This window comes from Sparus aurata, chromosome 6 (genome assembly GCF_900880675.1).
Source record: "Sparus aurata chromosome 6, fSpaAur1.1, whole genome shotgun sequence".
Taxonomy (NCBI): domain Eukaryota; kingdom Metazoa; phylum Chordata; class Actinopteri; order Spariformes; family Sparidae; genus Sparus; species Sparus aurata.
Genome location: NC_044192.1, coordinates 35,131,758 through 35,148,728, shown reverse-complemented (window position 1 = coordinate 35,148,728; position 16,971 = coordinate 35,131,758). Strand labels below are relative to the sequence as shown.

At 40.0% G+C, this 16,971-nt stretch overlaps 2 protein-coding genes and 1 long non-coding RNA gene across 4 annotated transcripts; all 3 read left to right on the top strand.

The window, feature by feature from the left end:
* The first annotated feature begins 362 nt into the window (after positions 1-362).
* On the top strand, positions 363-4,024 carry LOC115583825 (uncharacterized). Of its 2 annotated transcripts, none has more exons than XM_030421023.1 (4): positions 363-815; positions 1,108-1,189; positions 2,125-2,192; positions 2,274-4,024. In XM_030421023.1, exons 1-4 carry the CDS (start codon positions 652-654, stop codon positions 3,598-3,600), a joined length of 1,641 nt encoding a protein of 546 aa, XP_030276883.1. In that variant the 5' UTR covers positions 363-651; the 3' UTR covers positions 3,601-4,024. The 2 variants fall into 2 exon arrangements, with proteins under 2 accessions (XP_030276883.1, XP_030276881.1); XM_030421021.1 differs by having other exon boundaries at positions 367-815; positions 1,105-1,189.
* A 1,134-nt stretch (positions 4,025-5,158) lies between these two features.
* pdrg1 (p53 and DNA-damage regulated 1) lies at positions 5,159-9,416 on the top strand. Its single transcript, XM_030421033.1, has 5 exons — positions 5,159-5,309; positions 6,075-6,150; positions 6,504-6,578; positions 6,713-6,793; positions 8,922-9,416. The coding sequence occupies exons 1-5, from the start codon at positions 5,226-5,228 to the stop codon at positions 9,002-9,004; spliced, it is 399 nt and encodes a 132-aa protein (XP_030276893.1). The 5' UTR covers positions 5,159-5,225; the 3' UTR covers positions 9,005-9,416.
* A 2,812-nt stretch (positions 9,417-12,228) lies between these two features.
* On the top strand, positions 12,229-13,316 carry LOC115583834 (uncharacterized). Its single transcript, XR_003984434.1, has 2 exons — positions 12,229-12,666; positions 13,059-13,316. It is a non-coding gene; the product is annotated as an uncharacterized LOC115583834 (long non-coding RNA).
* Positions 13,317-16,971: the final 3,655 nt, after the last annotated feature.

The window sequence follows — 16,971 nt, the reverse complement described above, 5'->3', positions numbered from 1 at the left end:
ACAGGCCCTTTATCAATCCCAATGGGGAAACTGATCTGCTTTTTAAAAACATGCAATCTGACATGACATGTATGTTTACAAAAGCATTTTATCCAAAAGGGACACAAGGGTGCGCTGTTTAAATTGGCAGGTCAGTTTTGCTTACAATAAAAGCATTAGCATAAAAGCAATGCTTTTAATATTTTCTTTGTCATTTGCAGTTTGTTTCTGAGAAGGATAAAAAATTGAAATTGTAAATCGAGTATGGTGTGAAAAAATCGGTGAGTAATTTTTTAGGCCATATCGCCCAGCTCTACATTCGATATTTTTGAGTTTATGACGTGCTCTTGAATGCACCATGAAGCCCATCGAGGCGTTGTGCCGTGAAACGCGCAATCTTTGTGGCGGACTGCAGTCATTTCCAGCCACGGTGTAATGCACCTCGGATGAGCGTAATGTCTAACATTATCTGATGTGTTCCCTTTCTGCCTCTCTGAAGGCTCGTGCTCCCACCCTGTAAGGTGAGCAGGAAGAGCATCACACTGTACTGTGAGGATCTGCACTGCTCTCTGCTGGACGGCAGCTGAACCGTTTATCAGACATGTTTTCGAAAAGGGGCGCATCTTGAGCACTACAACCCACAGTCGTTATGAGCACAGCGTTGTGTTTCACATGAAAAGCCCACTCGGTCGTTTGATTGGTGCCTTCTGTGTAGCGGGGATGGGCACCATACTGCAGGGGCGAATGCCACAACAACGTCTGGAGAGGGTTTCTATCAGGGAGAGGGACTGGAAGAAGACGGTGTCGTGGAGCAACAGCAGGCCTAATGTGTCCAGGTAACGTTGTCTATTATTTGATATTCAGTAAGAAATGGTGCAGACAGACAGAGCTGCTCCAGGGCCTCTGGACACATGTTTCCAGGTGCACTGTCGCGACGCGGTAGCATGTTGTTGTATCAGCACTGAGCTCTCTGAATGGCTCTGCGCTTCATGGGTGATAACAAAACCGCCATGTCGGCAGTGTATTCCTGTTTCTATTCTGTAATCCAATAGGGTTTTTTTTTCCTATTGCGTTAGTGGGTAAATGGTTATGTTTAATCATTCTTTTTTTTTCTCATCTTTCTAGCAGTAAAATGGGTAGGCGGCAGGCACAAAAGAAGTCACAGCAGCCAGAGTGCACGTTGCCAAGTCAAGAGAGCAATAATGAGAAGGTAAGTGTGAAGGTAACTGACATCACAGTCCATTATTCATTAGAAAACAACAGACAATTAATTGCCAGCCATTCTGATAATTTATTCATCATTTATCAAGCAGAAATGCCAAACATTTGCTGATTGGTGTTTCTAAAAAATGTGTTTCCCTCTGTTTTATACAACTCTTCGCAAAATGCTGTGGATCTTTATAAATTCAAGTACAGTATTTAAGTATATTTATTTTCATTACAGTTTAAAAGGACATAAGTTAGAGCTGCCTTAAGTGATGTATTTTTGTATTAAAGTAAGTGTTGAATAGCTATATTCCATGTCTCTCCTCCCCCTGCTCATGTAGTAAAAGAGAGAAGTAATGTTCTAATATCCTTGCCCACTTCACATCCAAGTAGGTGAGACTGTTGGCACCATTGTTGTTTAGCAGCATGGCTAAAACTAGTAGCCTGGCAACTGCCCAAATACAAAAAACAACCATACGAATCCGTAATTTGCCCTAGAAACCAGGATCTCAGACCTATGAAATACTCGGCTGTATTGATAACCAGGCAGGTTTTGTTACTCACTAATGTCAGGTTTAAACTGTCTCCTTTCAAACAAAATAGCACGGTGAAAGCAAGATTATAGGGCATCTATAACGGACATACATGGATGGTGTCATTTTTCTGCTCTTTGCAATCAGTATTGACTTCAGAATGAATTACATTAATGCAAAAAAGCTTGTAGGCATATTATGTTTTGACTGTAAATTGAGTAAGTAAATAGAAGACGTCACCCTGAGCCCTGAGAAATTGTAATTCTTCTCAATTGTCTTATATTCATACATAAAACGATTCATTGAATTGTCAAAAAAGGAAAAAAGATAATTAAAAAATTGCAGCATTAATGTACAGGGACTATACTGGTGTGTATAAAGAATACGTGACTGTTTGTGGTCACAGAGGCTGCATCAAGGATGGAAGCACAAGCCTAGCACTACCTCAACCAAATGCAGCACTACTCAACACAGGTGAGATTGCTGTTTGTGTATATTTCTATCCATTCTGTGTTACCTGGATGCTATGACAATATCATTTACCTTTCTCTCTAGTGCTCAGGGGGCCACAGAGTCAATGTCCCATGCCTTGAGCAAGATGGAGTTAAGGGTGCAGCTGGCTGCTCATCACAGGGAACAAAAGCACACAGGTTTCAGAAGGAGCAGACATTCATCAGCTTTTCCCTGCCACTGCCTGACTGATTCAAGTCCTGATCTTCAGGACAGACTGTCACCAAACCCAGTGGTAGGAAATCTGAGTGACCATGGAGAATGTGACAGTGACACTGACTTATCTGTGTCAGAGAAACTTGCTACGTCGCCTTCTTGTCGGGCTCTACCGCAGCTTGAGCAGAGGCCAGAGGTCATTGAGGCTGAAGACTGTTCTGCTTGCAACCAGAAGCCCAGAGGACGCTGCCATGGTGGCTTTGACCACCCAGACTGTCTCCCTCCACCTTTTAACTCCTGGAGCCTCAGTCAGCTGGCTGTCATTTACAACATGGAGGGCCGTGGGGCCACTCGGCCCAGGCCTGTGGGACCTTTGGAAAGGTACCTGGAAAGGCTGCTTCAGTTGGAGTGGCACCAGATTCAGACCTCCCAGGAGGAGAACAGGAAGTCAGATGTTGCATCCAGCTGCCACAGGTCACCTGCTGCTGCCTCGTCACGCCTCAGCTCTCCCAAGTGCATCCTCCAGTGTCAGCGTGCCTTTCCCCTCACCTTCTTCTCGTCTCTGGCCAGTCACTCTGCCCTGCTCTCCGGCTGTGCCTGCACCCTATGCCGCACCCACTACTCTACCATTAGCCCATTGTGCAGCCGCTCCACCCACAGCCACACTCGTCAGTCCAGACAGAGTCCCACATTGGAGAGAAATGGGCCCACATCGCTCCCGAGAAGGAGCTACAGTGAGAGCCGGGTGCACTCCTCAGACCGGAGCTACACATCGCAGACTCAGGGGTTCAGCAGCCATGTAAGGACCGACAGCCACCTGAGGAGGATGCAGGCCTTGGGAAACATTCGCAACCCTGTTAAAGGTGCTAACACAAAGCCTCATTCCACTGCTGCTGAGTCCCACGGGGACTCAAGTGTTGGGGCTGGAGGGGAGAGTTTGGAAGCATCGGGGGATATGTGTGACTACAGGACAAGGGGTTGTAGGATGAGGAGTGGCTCAGAGCAGAGAAGAGGTGGAGTAGAAAGACATCAGGTTGCATCACAGAAAAGACGGAGTGGCTCTGAGTGTAGAAGACGAGGAGCTGAGCGGAGGAAAAGAGCTGAGCTCAAGGAATGGGAAATCAAACCAGATGCTGTCACTGCAATAATGGACAATTTACCTGGAACCAAAAATTCTCCTACAAACCGAGGCAAACAGGTTGAATTAGTAACATGACAGCAACTTGAGTACTATGTATGTGTATGACACAGAGACAGTTATCATATTTAATATTTTCCTCATTTGAATAGATTGACAGAAAGTGTAGTAAGATTGTATTTTTTCCACTACTGGATGTTATATTTTGCCATTTTCTGTCTTTCTCACCTAATTGTAGTCATGCTTTTATGTTCAATTGAATGAATGCTTTAATTTCGAGTTAAGTTAATGTAACAGTAAATGTACACTGTTAATAAACCAGCATGTGGGTATTTATATGAAAGTCTTTTTTTAATAATAAATCCAATGACTTTTGTGAGCACAAGACATTCTGTATATATTTGTATGTAGGATTTTTTCAACACACAACCTGTTTTATTTAGTGGTTCTGTTTTGGTTTGTCAAAAACACAACTTAATAATTAAAGTTATTTAAATGTCCTAAACAATTGACAGCTGTATTTATTTAAAGTCATTAGAAAAAGATGTAGAAATGTCTTGGTGTGGTCCCAGTCCTCTGTTGCTTCTCCATTGTTTTTTTTTAAGATTCCTGGACATGCAACAGTTACACAATCCATATGGCATTACAATATTGTCAGTTTTTTGTTTTGGTTGTTTCTTCAAGTGTGAGCTTATATCAAACACCACAGCAGTAACACACTATCCCCAAAATGAAACCTGATGGTGGCAGCATTGCGACAGGGAAATGTTTTTCTTTGCAGCAGAAGTTGGAGGGAAGTTTAGTGAGGAAGAGGAGAGGAAAATAATGAAGAATGCTCCACTGCAATCTTTAAGACAACTGAACTGCTGAGATCTTACAGAGAGATGACCACTACACACAGGAAGCTATAGTCATACTGCCTCCAAAACAACATTCCATTACAAATGTAGTGACAGGGCTTCCATATTGCTGTTTACTCATGGCCCCCATGCAACTGAACAGAGCTGGAGCAGTTTTGAGAAAGAGGGGAGGTTTTTTCAGTTATAAAGTACATATATGATAACCAAGGACAGGCGACCATTGTCAGAAAAATGCCATTATGGCCCAAAAAAATGAGAGAGAGTGAATGTCTAATGCTAGGCCTATATGTTTGTAGTAAATCTGAGGGATTGAAACTCCCCTTTAGGAAACATAATAAACATATAACTACCATGAAAGTTTCTGTCTCCTTTTGCAGCCTTGAAATATCAGATCTCTGTGTAGCTACACCTTTCTAAATGACAGACTGGCTTATTTAGATCTTTAAAAGAAAACAAGGAATAAGAAATATAAGGAATATACAATAAGTTCACATCACAAAATGTGAAAGGAATTAAGTTGCCAAAATCCTGAGGAAAACAATTATGTCTGCTGAATTTACAGCTCTCAATAATAAAGGGGAAAATACGTATTGCTATTGAATAAGAACAGTAAATATAACAGAATATACTTCCACTGACTCTATGGTGTATCTTTTTATGCACGCATAGTAAATGTCAGTAACATTACTTGATCCATTTTGTGCCAAAACACGAGGAGATTAAGTAACATCTCTGCAGTAACTGCTAGCGGGGATTTTTTTTTATCATGTGTCTCCAGGGCGGCCTTCTGGGTCTCCACTCGTTGTTTCAGACCGGACGTATTTTCATTGCGACACAGCAGCCATGGACGGTGAATCCAAGCGAGTTTTGGAATATTTGACTGAAGTGGAGGTAGCAGCTGAAGATGTTCTCACCACAAAACAACAGGTAACTAAAAACTATCTTAGTAAGAATAAGATAGTTAATACATTGAGGTTAATTGACTAATCAGCTTACGGAACCATGTCGACAGTGTTAGCACCCAAGCTAAATAGCTAAACAGTGGACTCGTGGACCAAGTTTATTTATTTTGACCACATTTTAGCTTGGTAGCTTGTGTTATATAAGCTAACACCATACGATAAAATGCACGTTGCGAGATAACATAACAATCTACAGCTTACAATTAGCAGTAATATTAAACATCAACAGACAACTAGAATAATGCAACCTGGAAAAGTCAACGGCCATGGCAGTAATACAGTTCCCATGGCTGTTGTTTAATAATATCAGACAGGAAATAAGTATTAAACGAACCATTTTCCTTGAAGTTTTCTTTATTTGATGATAACCTGCAAATTTAGCTGTCTGCGATCCAATCCAGTGGATGTGGAAGGAAGCATTTCAGATGCTACTATTTTGTTAACAGTGAAAATACTTTACAAAATAGTAATCAGTTGAAAGCTACTGTAAATTTGTAAAACTAACGTTTGACAGTGTAACGGATTAAGCTACGTGCGAAACACATAGTTCACGCCCTCTTGTTTTAATACAACTGTTAATAAAATAGTATCAATCATTCCCTGGTGTGTTCTGTAACATAGGTTCTTGATTAATGTGATTTGCCCTGTGCTGTCTCACACAGAAGAGGAGTACTGCTGTGCACGGGCTATCTTCGATTTTTTAAACTAACGTTCTTTGTTGATGTTTCAGATAGTGGACCTCGACACAAAGAGAAACAGGAACAGAGAGGCATTGAACTCACTGAAAAATGAAGTGTCAGATTCAGGTGACTGACTTTTCATAACAGGATGTTGTCACTCACAGCTGTTACTGCAAATGGCTTAGGTCATGAACATAATTGTCTCATTGATTTAACAGTGGAAACAACAGTTGTAAGTCATGTCTATACATGTGATTGCTGGTCCGATTCCCTTGGTCTGCATGTCTGCAAGTGTCCATGCGTCTGGTGTGTGTGTGTGTGTGTGTCGACGCCTTGCATGGCAGCCACCTCCATCTGTGTATGAATGTATGAATTACTGTTGGTCACTTTGGACAAAAGCGTCTGCTAAATGCCCTAAATGTAAATGTAATCATGTTTGCTGATGTTGATGTATTTTTAAATGTTACCGTAATTTGCAGAGAAAGTGAAGGTTTGTTTTGGAAGCGTGTTTATCAAATTTTCCAAATTGAAGACGATGGAGATGATTCAGAAAGGTAAATATATCAGTTAGTAAAATCTAAACATAATAGGTAGATTTCTGCTATAACTGTGAATATTAATACATTGGTTATACACATGTTGTTGCTACATATGTGATCATCCTGAACTCTTTTTAACTTTCTCATAGACCAAAAGCAGCTGGATATGGAAATAAATAACCTGCGTAAAGGACTGAAAGCAAAAGTCAATCGTCTCAATGAGATGCAAGGTATGAAAAGTATTTTGGTTGGTCAACTGGCCATGTGCAGCATGCTAATTAAAAGGAGACATTTGATATTTTGGGGAATAAACTCAATCGCTTACTTCCTGAGAGTTAAATTAAAAGATTAACACTAATGTCTGTGTCAGTAGCTAGGCATATTTAAAGCTCACTAATTACCAGTTGTACATAGATTACCACTACAAAAACAGACATTTAAGAAAACAACTTGATGGTTTCATGGAGAGTCACATGTAGGAATTTCTTTTTTGGTGAACTATAGCCAGAGGCACAGTGGCTTCCCCAAGTCTTTTTGTTGTGCAGATTTATAGGGTACTGTAACAGCTGCTGCAATTCAACAAGATTTATAGCTGATCACACCTGTACGGCCCAGTGTAGCCCAGCAGCTTCTCATTCATTGCATATTCGCCTTTTGATGGTTTTCAGTTACTCTTGTCCATCCTAACCAATTTTGTCACAGCAGCTGGTGATACTTCGTTTTCTTCCTTATGGAAAGTCCAAATCCAAATTCTTTAAAGGTAAAAATAAGATAACTCCTACTAACAGAATCAAATGCTTTTTCCACATCCAAAAACAGAGCAGCTACTAGGGAACGTTGCCAGTTTTCAACCATAATCTCTAGCTATCAGAATTTAGTTAATGCTGAGGGACACACCAGTAAGCCCCTCAATACTTTATGCCATTTCAGTTTGGATTTCTAGTCTCCACCTCTGGGTATCCAGCAGGCATGATTGATCGAAATAATACATTTATGGGAAGTAGGGGTGTGCCAAAATATCGATACTACGATATATAGCGATATTTCGTCTTGAGGTACGTTATCGATACACTGGTGCCAAATATCGATATTTAAAAATGTAAAGAAAAAAAAAACATTTTTTTTTTTTTTTGGCCCACCACCACCACCCCTCTTCGGAGGACAGCTTTATCTTTATTCAAACATAGGTATACAACCAAATGAAATAAAAAAAAATGTTTTAAGTATCTCTGAAACCCACACATATAGATACTTAATGATAGTTGTAGTCAGTGTGTGTGTTAAGAAGAGACACTGTGCAATATACTCTTTGTTTACTTGGCTGTCATTCATGTGAAATTGATTGACAATGTTTTGTAATTCCTGTGAAATGGATTCAGTGCAGTCAATAAATTCTGAATTTCTTCAGTGACACAGATATCGTGATGTATCGTGGATGAAATTCCTTGCAATATATCGATTATCGCAGAATCGCTGTATCGTTTTATTATCGTTATCGTGGGCAAAATATCGTGATAGTATCGTATCGCGAGGTACCTGGTGATACCCAGCCCTAATGGGAAGCATGTCAGCTGGTACTCAAATGCAAAACTTATTTCCTGTCTCGCTTAGCAATGTGTTCCATAGCAAAAGTGTCATTTTAACAAGAGGGCAGAGGAGGTCATTGAGGGGGAGACTTTTACAGTGTTTTGGCTGACTCTACTGACTCTGCTTAGGCAGGATACTTATTTGAGTCCATCAACAGACAACATGCATTCACCTGAGTCTCTGAAGAAGATATGTTACAGGCTTTTCGATTGGAATTCCCTCTAAAATGTATGACAATTGGATCAATTGTCTTCTCAAATTTAACTTTTTGGCCATGCGGATGCTGAAAGGAACAAGTACAATCTCAGTCATCATGTCCAAAATATGTTTGCAGCCTACTCTGAAATAGTTTCTCCGCTAAAATATGTTTGCACAGAAAATAAACCATTTTCTAATAGACCTTCAGTTTATTATGATGTGTCATTAAAAGGAATGTCTCCCAGGGCTACAGATGTTGGAAGCAGAAGTGGAAACATCTGGTCTGCACTAACTAAGATTGACTTGAAAAAATAAACAGGGAAGGGTTTTACTCCCAATTCCTCTGGAAAGCCAGTTGGAATAAGGGAAAGCCTTAATGTTTTCTTTGGAGGAAAGGCAGATTTCTCAATAAAATGCAATACATCGGAAACATTTCAATTGCTATTATTTTGTGAAAAATATCTCCTTTGGACGCCATGATAGCTGAATCAAAACACGTCTGTCACTACATTGAATGTCCTTCCAGCAGTCTTCTGAAAGGTAATTTTGGTGTGTCTTTTTGTTTGTTCGCAGGAAAACCTGAGTTGAGAGGCTACAATCTTTCTCCTCTCTCCTCTGATGAAATCAAAGCTATTAACGGCCTTTTGAAAAAGTGACATCATATCTGCCATCTGCTGAATTTTCTAAGATGAAATTTGTTGACAAAATTGCAAGGAGCATGATCAGCAACTCAAACATGTTCACCTCTGGATGATCTGATGGCACAAAGTTAGCCTCCTGGGTGATTAACAATGTGAATGTAAATTACATCCTTATAACCTGCCTTTCATTAATGTTTTAAACATTCCCAGGTGGAAAAAAATATATACATAAGTTGCATTTTTGTCAGTGTATTTACATCTTAATTGTATTGTAAGGTGCATATTTAATGTGTTATTTTGGAACAACTTAAAGTATATTTGTATGCTCTTGAAGGACTGCTAAAGAGTTACGTTGTAATGGGACAACTGTAGTGTAAGTTAAATGCATTGCTTTAAAAATTCAATAAAAAATACCCTTTCTGACATACTTGAAGCACTGTGAGTAATTCTTATATTTTATATAAGTGTATTCCCAGGACACTTTGTAGGATGACAGTTTATTAGCAATTTATTATCAGTGTACTCCAAGAACCACTTTAAGTAGTACACTTTAAGTACATTACTAATAATATGTATACATGATTATGGTATATATTAAGTATACTTAATTCAAGTGTACTAAGTTGAATTTAAGTCTACTCCCCAATGGTAAATTAACTACAAATACCTTTCCATACAATTACATGTTCAAATGTACATTACAGATACACTAAGACTTGAACTATCCGTAAATAAGTTTAGAGGCATGATGCTTTTAACACACCCTAAACTAACTGTACTATAGTGCACTTTATATAAATACATTACAGGTACACCTTTTTTCGCCTATTATTTAACGTCGCGAATTCGCCTCAAACCGCTTCTATTCAGAATACAGCTGAGATAGTGCATGTGTTCACCCAATGTCGGTTCATTCCTCTTCGATACGGACCTAGGAACGTTTTGCAATCACTGGTTTCTCGTAGGACCAGTCAAAGTGGGAGCCACATCCGGTTGACGATCGTGGTCACTTCCGATTTTGGCGCTAGCGAGTCGAAGCCGGTGTGACAGTTTAACTGGCGTTTATTTTAACTGGAGAGGGTTCCAGATGTGCTGGAGGTGTGGTTTGAGAATCCCGTCTGGAGAGGGGTCCTCGGCCATGTCCGCTAACCGGGAAAAACATACCGATCGCCCTGCTCATCGATCCAAGTCATGTATATGTGTATTCGTTTTGACGTGGCTTGAACACTTCTATTCCACACGGAGATGCCGAGGTCTGCGACCTGCAGACCACTGTTAGACGAGCGCTACAGAGCACACAGTGACAGTGTAGGTGACTGTGACGATGCCTGTCCGAAAAAACGCAACTGTCTATAAATCGTCCAAAAGTGCGTGTTGTCGGTTTCATATCTTTGTCGTGAATAGCTGTACTCACAAACAACTCATGGGTGGAACAGTATGAGGCATTTGTTCACGCCGAGCGGCTCGAGAGCAGCGTGGAGACGCTGTTGGCTGTGGGGTTGAGTGCGCAGCGTCCAGGTTAACTTGTGACACCTGTTACCATCGAGTATTTCTTTCATTCTGCGCTGCGTTCAAATGGTTACTGAATGAAAGCCACCATTCCCAGCCGCATACATAGTTATTAAGCCGAAGTCAAGTCGATGTGAAACCTGTATAATGTCATACAGCCTGCTCGTTAAAGAGTCTACAGAGTACGTTGACATCCAGCCCGAACTCAGCGTGACGTCAGTCAGCTGTGGCAAAGCGAGAGACGCCCAGATCAACCTGTGACACACACACCTGTACCGACCGTCGACCGTGGTTCATAGGAAAGCCCAGACATGTATCTCACTCTTCTCAAGGTATAACGACGGATATCAGAAGGGAGAAGTTGACTCCTCACCAGAAGTTAGGGCAGGTGTCAGCAAACTTCACTATCAAAAGAGCCATTTTTGTAAGAGGTAGCCTACAATAAAAATGTGAAAATATACCAAATAAAAAGTAGCCTCATTTTAAAATAAATAAAACACATAGTGGCAGGCTGGGAAAAAAACAACCCAAAAAAAACCCCCAAAACACAGGACAATTTACATTTTATTTTAGTCCACTCCAGTAAATTAATCCTTTTTTTATCCTCAACCACATACAGCGATCAACCCCGGGCTTGAGCTTAAAATCCAATGCTGTTAACTCAGGATCATTCAGTTAATCACAACTTGATAAAAACAGATACAATTCTGTGTGTAGGCTGAACATTTTACGTCGGAGAATATCAGAATCACTGTAGGCCTAAAACAGTGATGATGATGATGATGATGATGATGATAAAAAAAGATTCATTTTCATGTAAAGAGACGCGCAGGGAGCCGCTGCAGCGGCGCAAAATAGCTTACCTGTTTGCCAAAATCATGTGTTTCCCGTTCAGATTGAGTGAACCACATGCTGCATGTAGTGTTACACCACATGGGTTGATCTACTGTGCGGGACTACTTTTGTGAAGGCTGTGCCGCTAAAATAAAGTCCTGCATTACTGACATTACTGTTCTCTTTCCTTTTGTAACAACTGTGGGTCACTCTTGGTACTGTGAGAGGACATAGGGCTGGCATTGTATCTTGAATGTAATATTGTCCACCACGATGTTGGATTTGTTTTCTGCTGTAACACAGGGCTGGTGTGGTGCCCATGGGTTGATTTGGTGGTTGTAAATGACGACAAATGGGGAACACAGCCAAAATTCTAAAACGTGGATGCTTCACAAACTGTTCAACACAGTAGCACAAAAGACGTGCACGCGCACATGCACACACACATACACACACACTGTGGAGAGGGAGTCAACTTCTCCCTTCTGATATCCGTCGTTATACCTTGAGAAGAGTGAGATACATGTCTGGGCTTTCCTATGAACCACGGTCGACGGTCGGTACAGGTGTTTGTGTCACAGGTTGATCTGGACGTCTCTCGCTTTGCCACAGCTGACTGACGTCACGCTGAGTTCGGGCTGGATGTCAACGTACTCTGTAGACTCTTTAACGAGCAGGCTGTATGACATTATACAGGTTTCACATCGACTTGACTTCGGCTTAATAACTATGTATGCGGCTGGGAATGGTGGCTTTCATTCAGTAACCATTTGAACGCAGCGCGGAATGAAAGAAATACTCGATGGTAACAGGTGTCACAAGTTAACCTGGACGCTGCGCACTCAACCCCACAGCTAACAGCGTCTCCACGCTGCTCTCGAGCCGCTCGGCGTGAACAAATGCCTCATACTGTTCCACCCATGAGTTGTTTGTGAGTACAGCTATTCACGACAAAGATATGAAACCGACAACACGCACTTTTGGACGATTTATAGACAGTTGCGTTTTTTCGGACACGCATCGTCACAGTCACCTACACTGTCACTGTGTGCTCTGTAGCGCTCGTCTAACAGTGATCTGCAGGTCGCAGACCTCGGCATCTCCGTGTGGAATAGAAGTGTTCAAGCCACGTCAAATCGAATACACATATACATGACTTGGATCGATGAGCAGGGCGATCGGTATGTTTTTCCCGGTTAGCGGACATGGCCGAGGACCCCTCTCCAGACGGGATTCTCAAACCACACCTCCAGCACATCTGGAACCCTCGCCAGTTAAAATAAACGCCAGTTAAACTGTCACACCGTAAACGCGGATGGATTGTCTTATTTGAGGTAAGGTATAGTAAAATTAAAATACATGTCTGCTTATTGTTTGTCTATGGACCTTGCAAATGCAAAATAGAGTATCTTTGACCGATTTTTTTGAAGATATTTGAAGTTTTCTGTTTTCGCGACGTTCGGCCATATTGGCCATAGGGGCTACATGTGAACAATACTATATTTAGATGGCTTTCAGCAGTCCCACACAATTTCTATAGCAAATACAATTCTTGTAACTCTTTGTAATCATTATAGAATTAGCATGTTGTTATATGAATGCAATTTTTGCCGTTTATTTTTACTTAGGAGAATATGCATGCATCCATGTCACAGTGAGAGCATGTTGTGTATATGTAAATAAAAATGTCTGCACTTTTCAATAGTGTTTTTCTTTTAAACACCAGGTGACCACAGCAGCAGCAGCAGTGATGACAGCAGCACTGAAGAAGAGAATGATACACTTCCTAGCGCAGCTACTCCTGCAAGAGCAGCTGCTATCAGAACAGAATAATGAATGTAGTACACACACATACACGCACATATTTTTTTTTATTGTTGTTTTGTTATCATTGTCATGAAGTTTTAAATGTCTGTCATGAAACCAGATTACAATTTAAATTTAAATAGTATATTGGCATTAATAAAATCAGTTTCATGCCTCAGATGGGAAATGTGTTTTAATCACTACTTTATTACTTTTTATTCCTTTAATGCCTGTTGTCGCTAATTTGCATCATACCCAAATTTATAACTATTCTATGTGCTACGGTCAAATTAATTATCTCCACTTAATTTAGTCACTGCTTGAAAGCAAAAACACATATAATTAATTTTTTAACATAATTGCATATAAATTCAGGCGTCAAGGCGTCATGGTTCTAGTGTAATTTGTATCTAAATTAAATCCTATATTGTAATTAGGGCCCAACTGATGAATCTGCCTTGCAATTTAATCAGATGTTTATAGCCTATCTGATAATAATCCTTACCAGCCAAAAGTTGGCCGATAGACACTGTTGTCAAACTGTTATTTTTTTCTAACAGAGTGCAGGGAGAATGACTTGTTGTTACTTTGAAATTATGTCATTGCACTATTTATCCAGTAGAGTGCACTCTGACACAATTCTTAGTTGTTTTAGTTTTGTTTGCATACCAACCCCAACAATTATTAAGATAACTTTTTTCATCTTAAAAAGTCCTCACGAAAACCTTCCATAACATTTAAGTACACTGTTTGTAATTATAGTTGAACACACTTAAAATAAAGTGGAATTGGAATACATTTCTTTCAAGCATACTAGTAATGTACTTCAACAGACACTGAAGTACAGTTTAAAATGAATCAACATTACAACATCCTCACTGTTTTTGAGTGTATTAAAAAACACACGTATGACAAAGTGAAATTTAAAGTACAGCCAAAAAGCAACCAAGGCTTTATTTGCAATTGAGTCAAACCTTTGTGTAAAAGCATAATTACAACAAAAGATGCACTTTTAAGATTTACCATAGTTTCATTTTTGGGCAAGCTATTTTTCAATGGGGTGCAGGGGCACTTTTACGCTAGCGTCAAAATTGCTATATATATTTAAAACACTAAAAAGGCTCGACACAACATGAAACTTTGCTCGTAGTATCACCAGGGTCTCTACACATGAACACGAGCATTGAGAACATTGTTTGTGTACGCAGAGTTTACTATAAAGAAAGTTTTTGGACAACTCACATTAGCAGTAGCACCTTCAGCGCACCCCCGTCATGGCAGACAAAAAGTGTCGATCTCCGAGTGCGACCTAACAGGCAGGCTTGAGGAGCAGTCCACCATTACTCTCCTGCCGGTGAGGATCGACACTTTCTGTCTTCCATGACAGCAGCGCACTGGAGATCCAGCTCCTACGGTGAAAAAACCTTCTTTTTAGTAAACTCTGCGTACACAAACAATGTTCTCAATGTTCGTGTTCATGTGTAGAGACCCAGGGGCCCGTTGCACAAAAGTAGGATTAAGACATCCAGGATAAGTGACTGAGCTGAGCTCAATGAATCCAAAACAAGAGCATCCAGGCTTAATTGGTTGCAAAAAGACCAAGCCAGGATGAGCAGACACGGATTCATCAAGCCAGGTGAAACCAATCCTGGATAAGTGCGCGCTCACAGCTCCCTCAAATAGACCCCGCCACCGATCACAGATTCACTGATTCACCATGGCAAGTAGAGCGGCTTACTTTTCCCCGCCGGAAGCAGAAATCCTCATGGAGGCATATGAGGAGGTAAAAGACATAATTAAAAAGAAAGGCAACACCGCCACAGTGATAAAGCAAGGAGAAAAAGCATGGCAAGGTATTGCTGACCGACTGAATGCGTAAGTAGTGCACAATTGCACACTCACCGCTCTGCTGAAACATCACAATTACAATCCAAATAGTTAATTCACATCTCCAAAAACGCAGTTGTACTCTGATTATGAATCAGTTGAATTTTTAATTGAAATGGACTGCAGATATGAGTGAAACTGTGTAAATGTAACTCCATCAGACTGTGTAACTCTTTGACAAATAGATGAGCTAATAATAATAACAACCACCTCCGGCGCCTAATACAACTGGCAGATATAGATATGCAGTACAAGAAGAAAAAGATGGAAAACCTTGCACTGGGGTCCGAAATAAAAAAGAGGACAATTAGAAAATTGGACCTTGAAATAAAAAATCTTGAGCGGGAGGTGAGTTATGCCTTCAATGCACACTGTATGCTGACTGTAACACAAATGTATTAATCATTATTCTCCTTTCCTCCCCCAGCTCCAAGAAGATAATGCATCTTAAATAAAAAATAAAAGTTCAATCCTAGTAAAGTCAAGTGAGCCAACAGCCTATATGAAGGCCCAAAATGGTGTGTTCCTTTCTGCTCTGACAATGGCGAGTGAGGGACCAATATGTGTTAAATTATTTTAGTTTATATGCATGCTTTAAATTTAAGTTAAATATGTTCTGCAGTGGTAGAGACGCATGCTGTGAATTTTAATTAAATATGTCCTGCAGTGGCAGAGGAATTTGTGTGTGTGTGTTTTTTGTTTTTTTTATTTAATTTAAATTGATTTGGCTTCTTATGATGTTTGTGCTGTATACTGATGCTTGCAGGGACGCTACTGCATCCATTAATTTATCTTTTCATTTGATGTGTATGGATTTGTCCTGCATTTATTTCAGTGTGCAGACATGCGGAGTGTATTATATACAACCTTTGAATGTGTATTTATCCTTGTGTTGTATAATATGCTTTGATTCTGTGCTTTCCATCTTGTAGAATCACTGTGTGACTTCAGTTTTGAAAGGAGCTGATGGTTTACCTGTTTTGCTGTGTCCTTATTCAATAAAGGAACATAATGTTACACTTTGATGTGTATTTATATTTATATGGGATGTGTATTTTATACAACGGGGTATTAGGGCCACACTGAGGAAGAAAGAAAAAGTCATACATTTATGAGACTGGTTCTTTCTGCGGAAAAGATGCATTTTCTTGCACATTCTTTTTAAAGCCTGATACTTATGACAATGTGATGCTGATGTGCCAAAAGATTAAGTATCTCCTTGTTTGTGAAAACTATACTGAAGTACAATTCCACGAAATGCTCCACAGCCCTCATTTTAACAACTCTCTTCTAAAACAACGGGTTACAATTTTATGACTTTATTCTCGTAAATGTATGACTTTATTCTTGAAGTCTGTGATTTTTTTTTTTTTCTTTCTCTGTGGCCCTAATATTCCATCATTTTATATATAGCCTTATAGTCTATGGGAAACTGTAAATTATCTAATGATAGCAACATCAGCTAAAATCATAATTTATCCAAAATGATTGAAATTAATGATCACAAACGTTTAAATAATGACAGTGGGTCTAGTTATAATGAATAATAATAATGCATTTTATCTATAGGTGCCTTTCAGGACTCTCAAGGTCACCTTACAAAAAAAAACTATTACAAAACAACAACAATAATAAAACAATTAAAACAATTAGAATACAAATAGTGAAACAATTCAGTACAAAATGATAAGAGAAAACAGCAACAATAAAATCAGATATATTATGAGGGGAAGGCCAGTCTGAACAGGTGTGTTTTGAGATGTGACTTGAATGTTGACAGTGTTGTTAAGGACCGGATGTCCTGAGGGAGTGTGTTTCAAAGCCGAGGGGCAGAGCAGCTAAAAGATCTTAGTCCCATTGTTGATAAATGTGCAGAAGGGGTGAAGAGGAGCGAAGCAGAGGAGGTCCTGAGTGTACGGGAAGGTATGTATGTTTGAAGGAGTTCG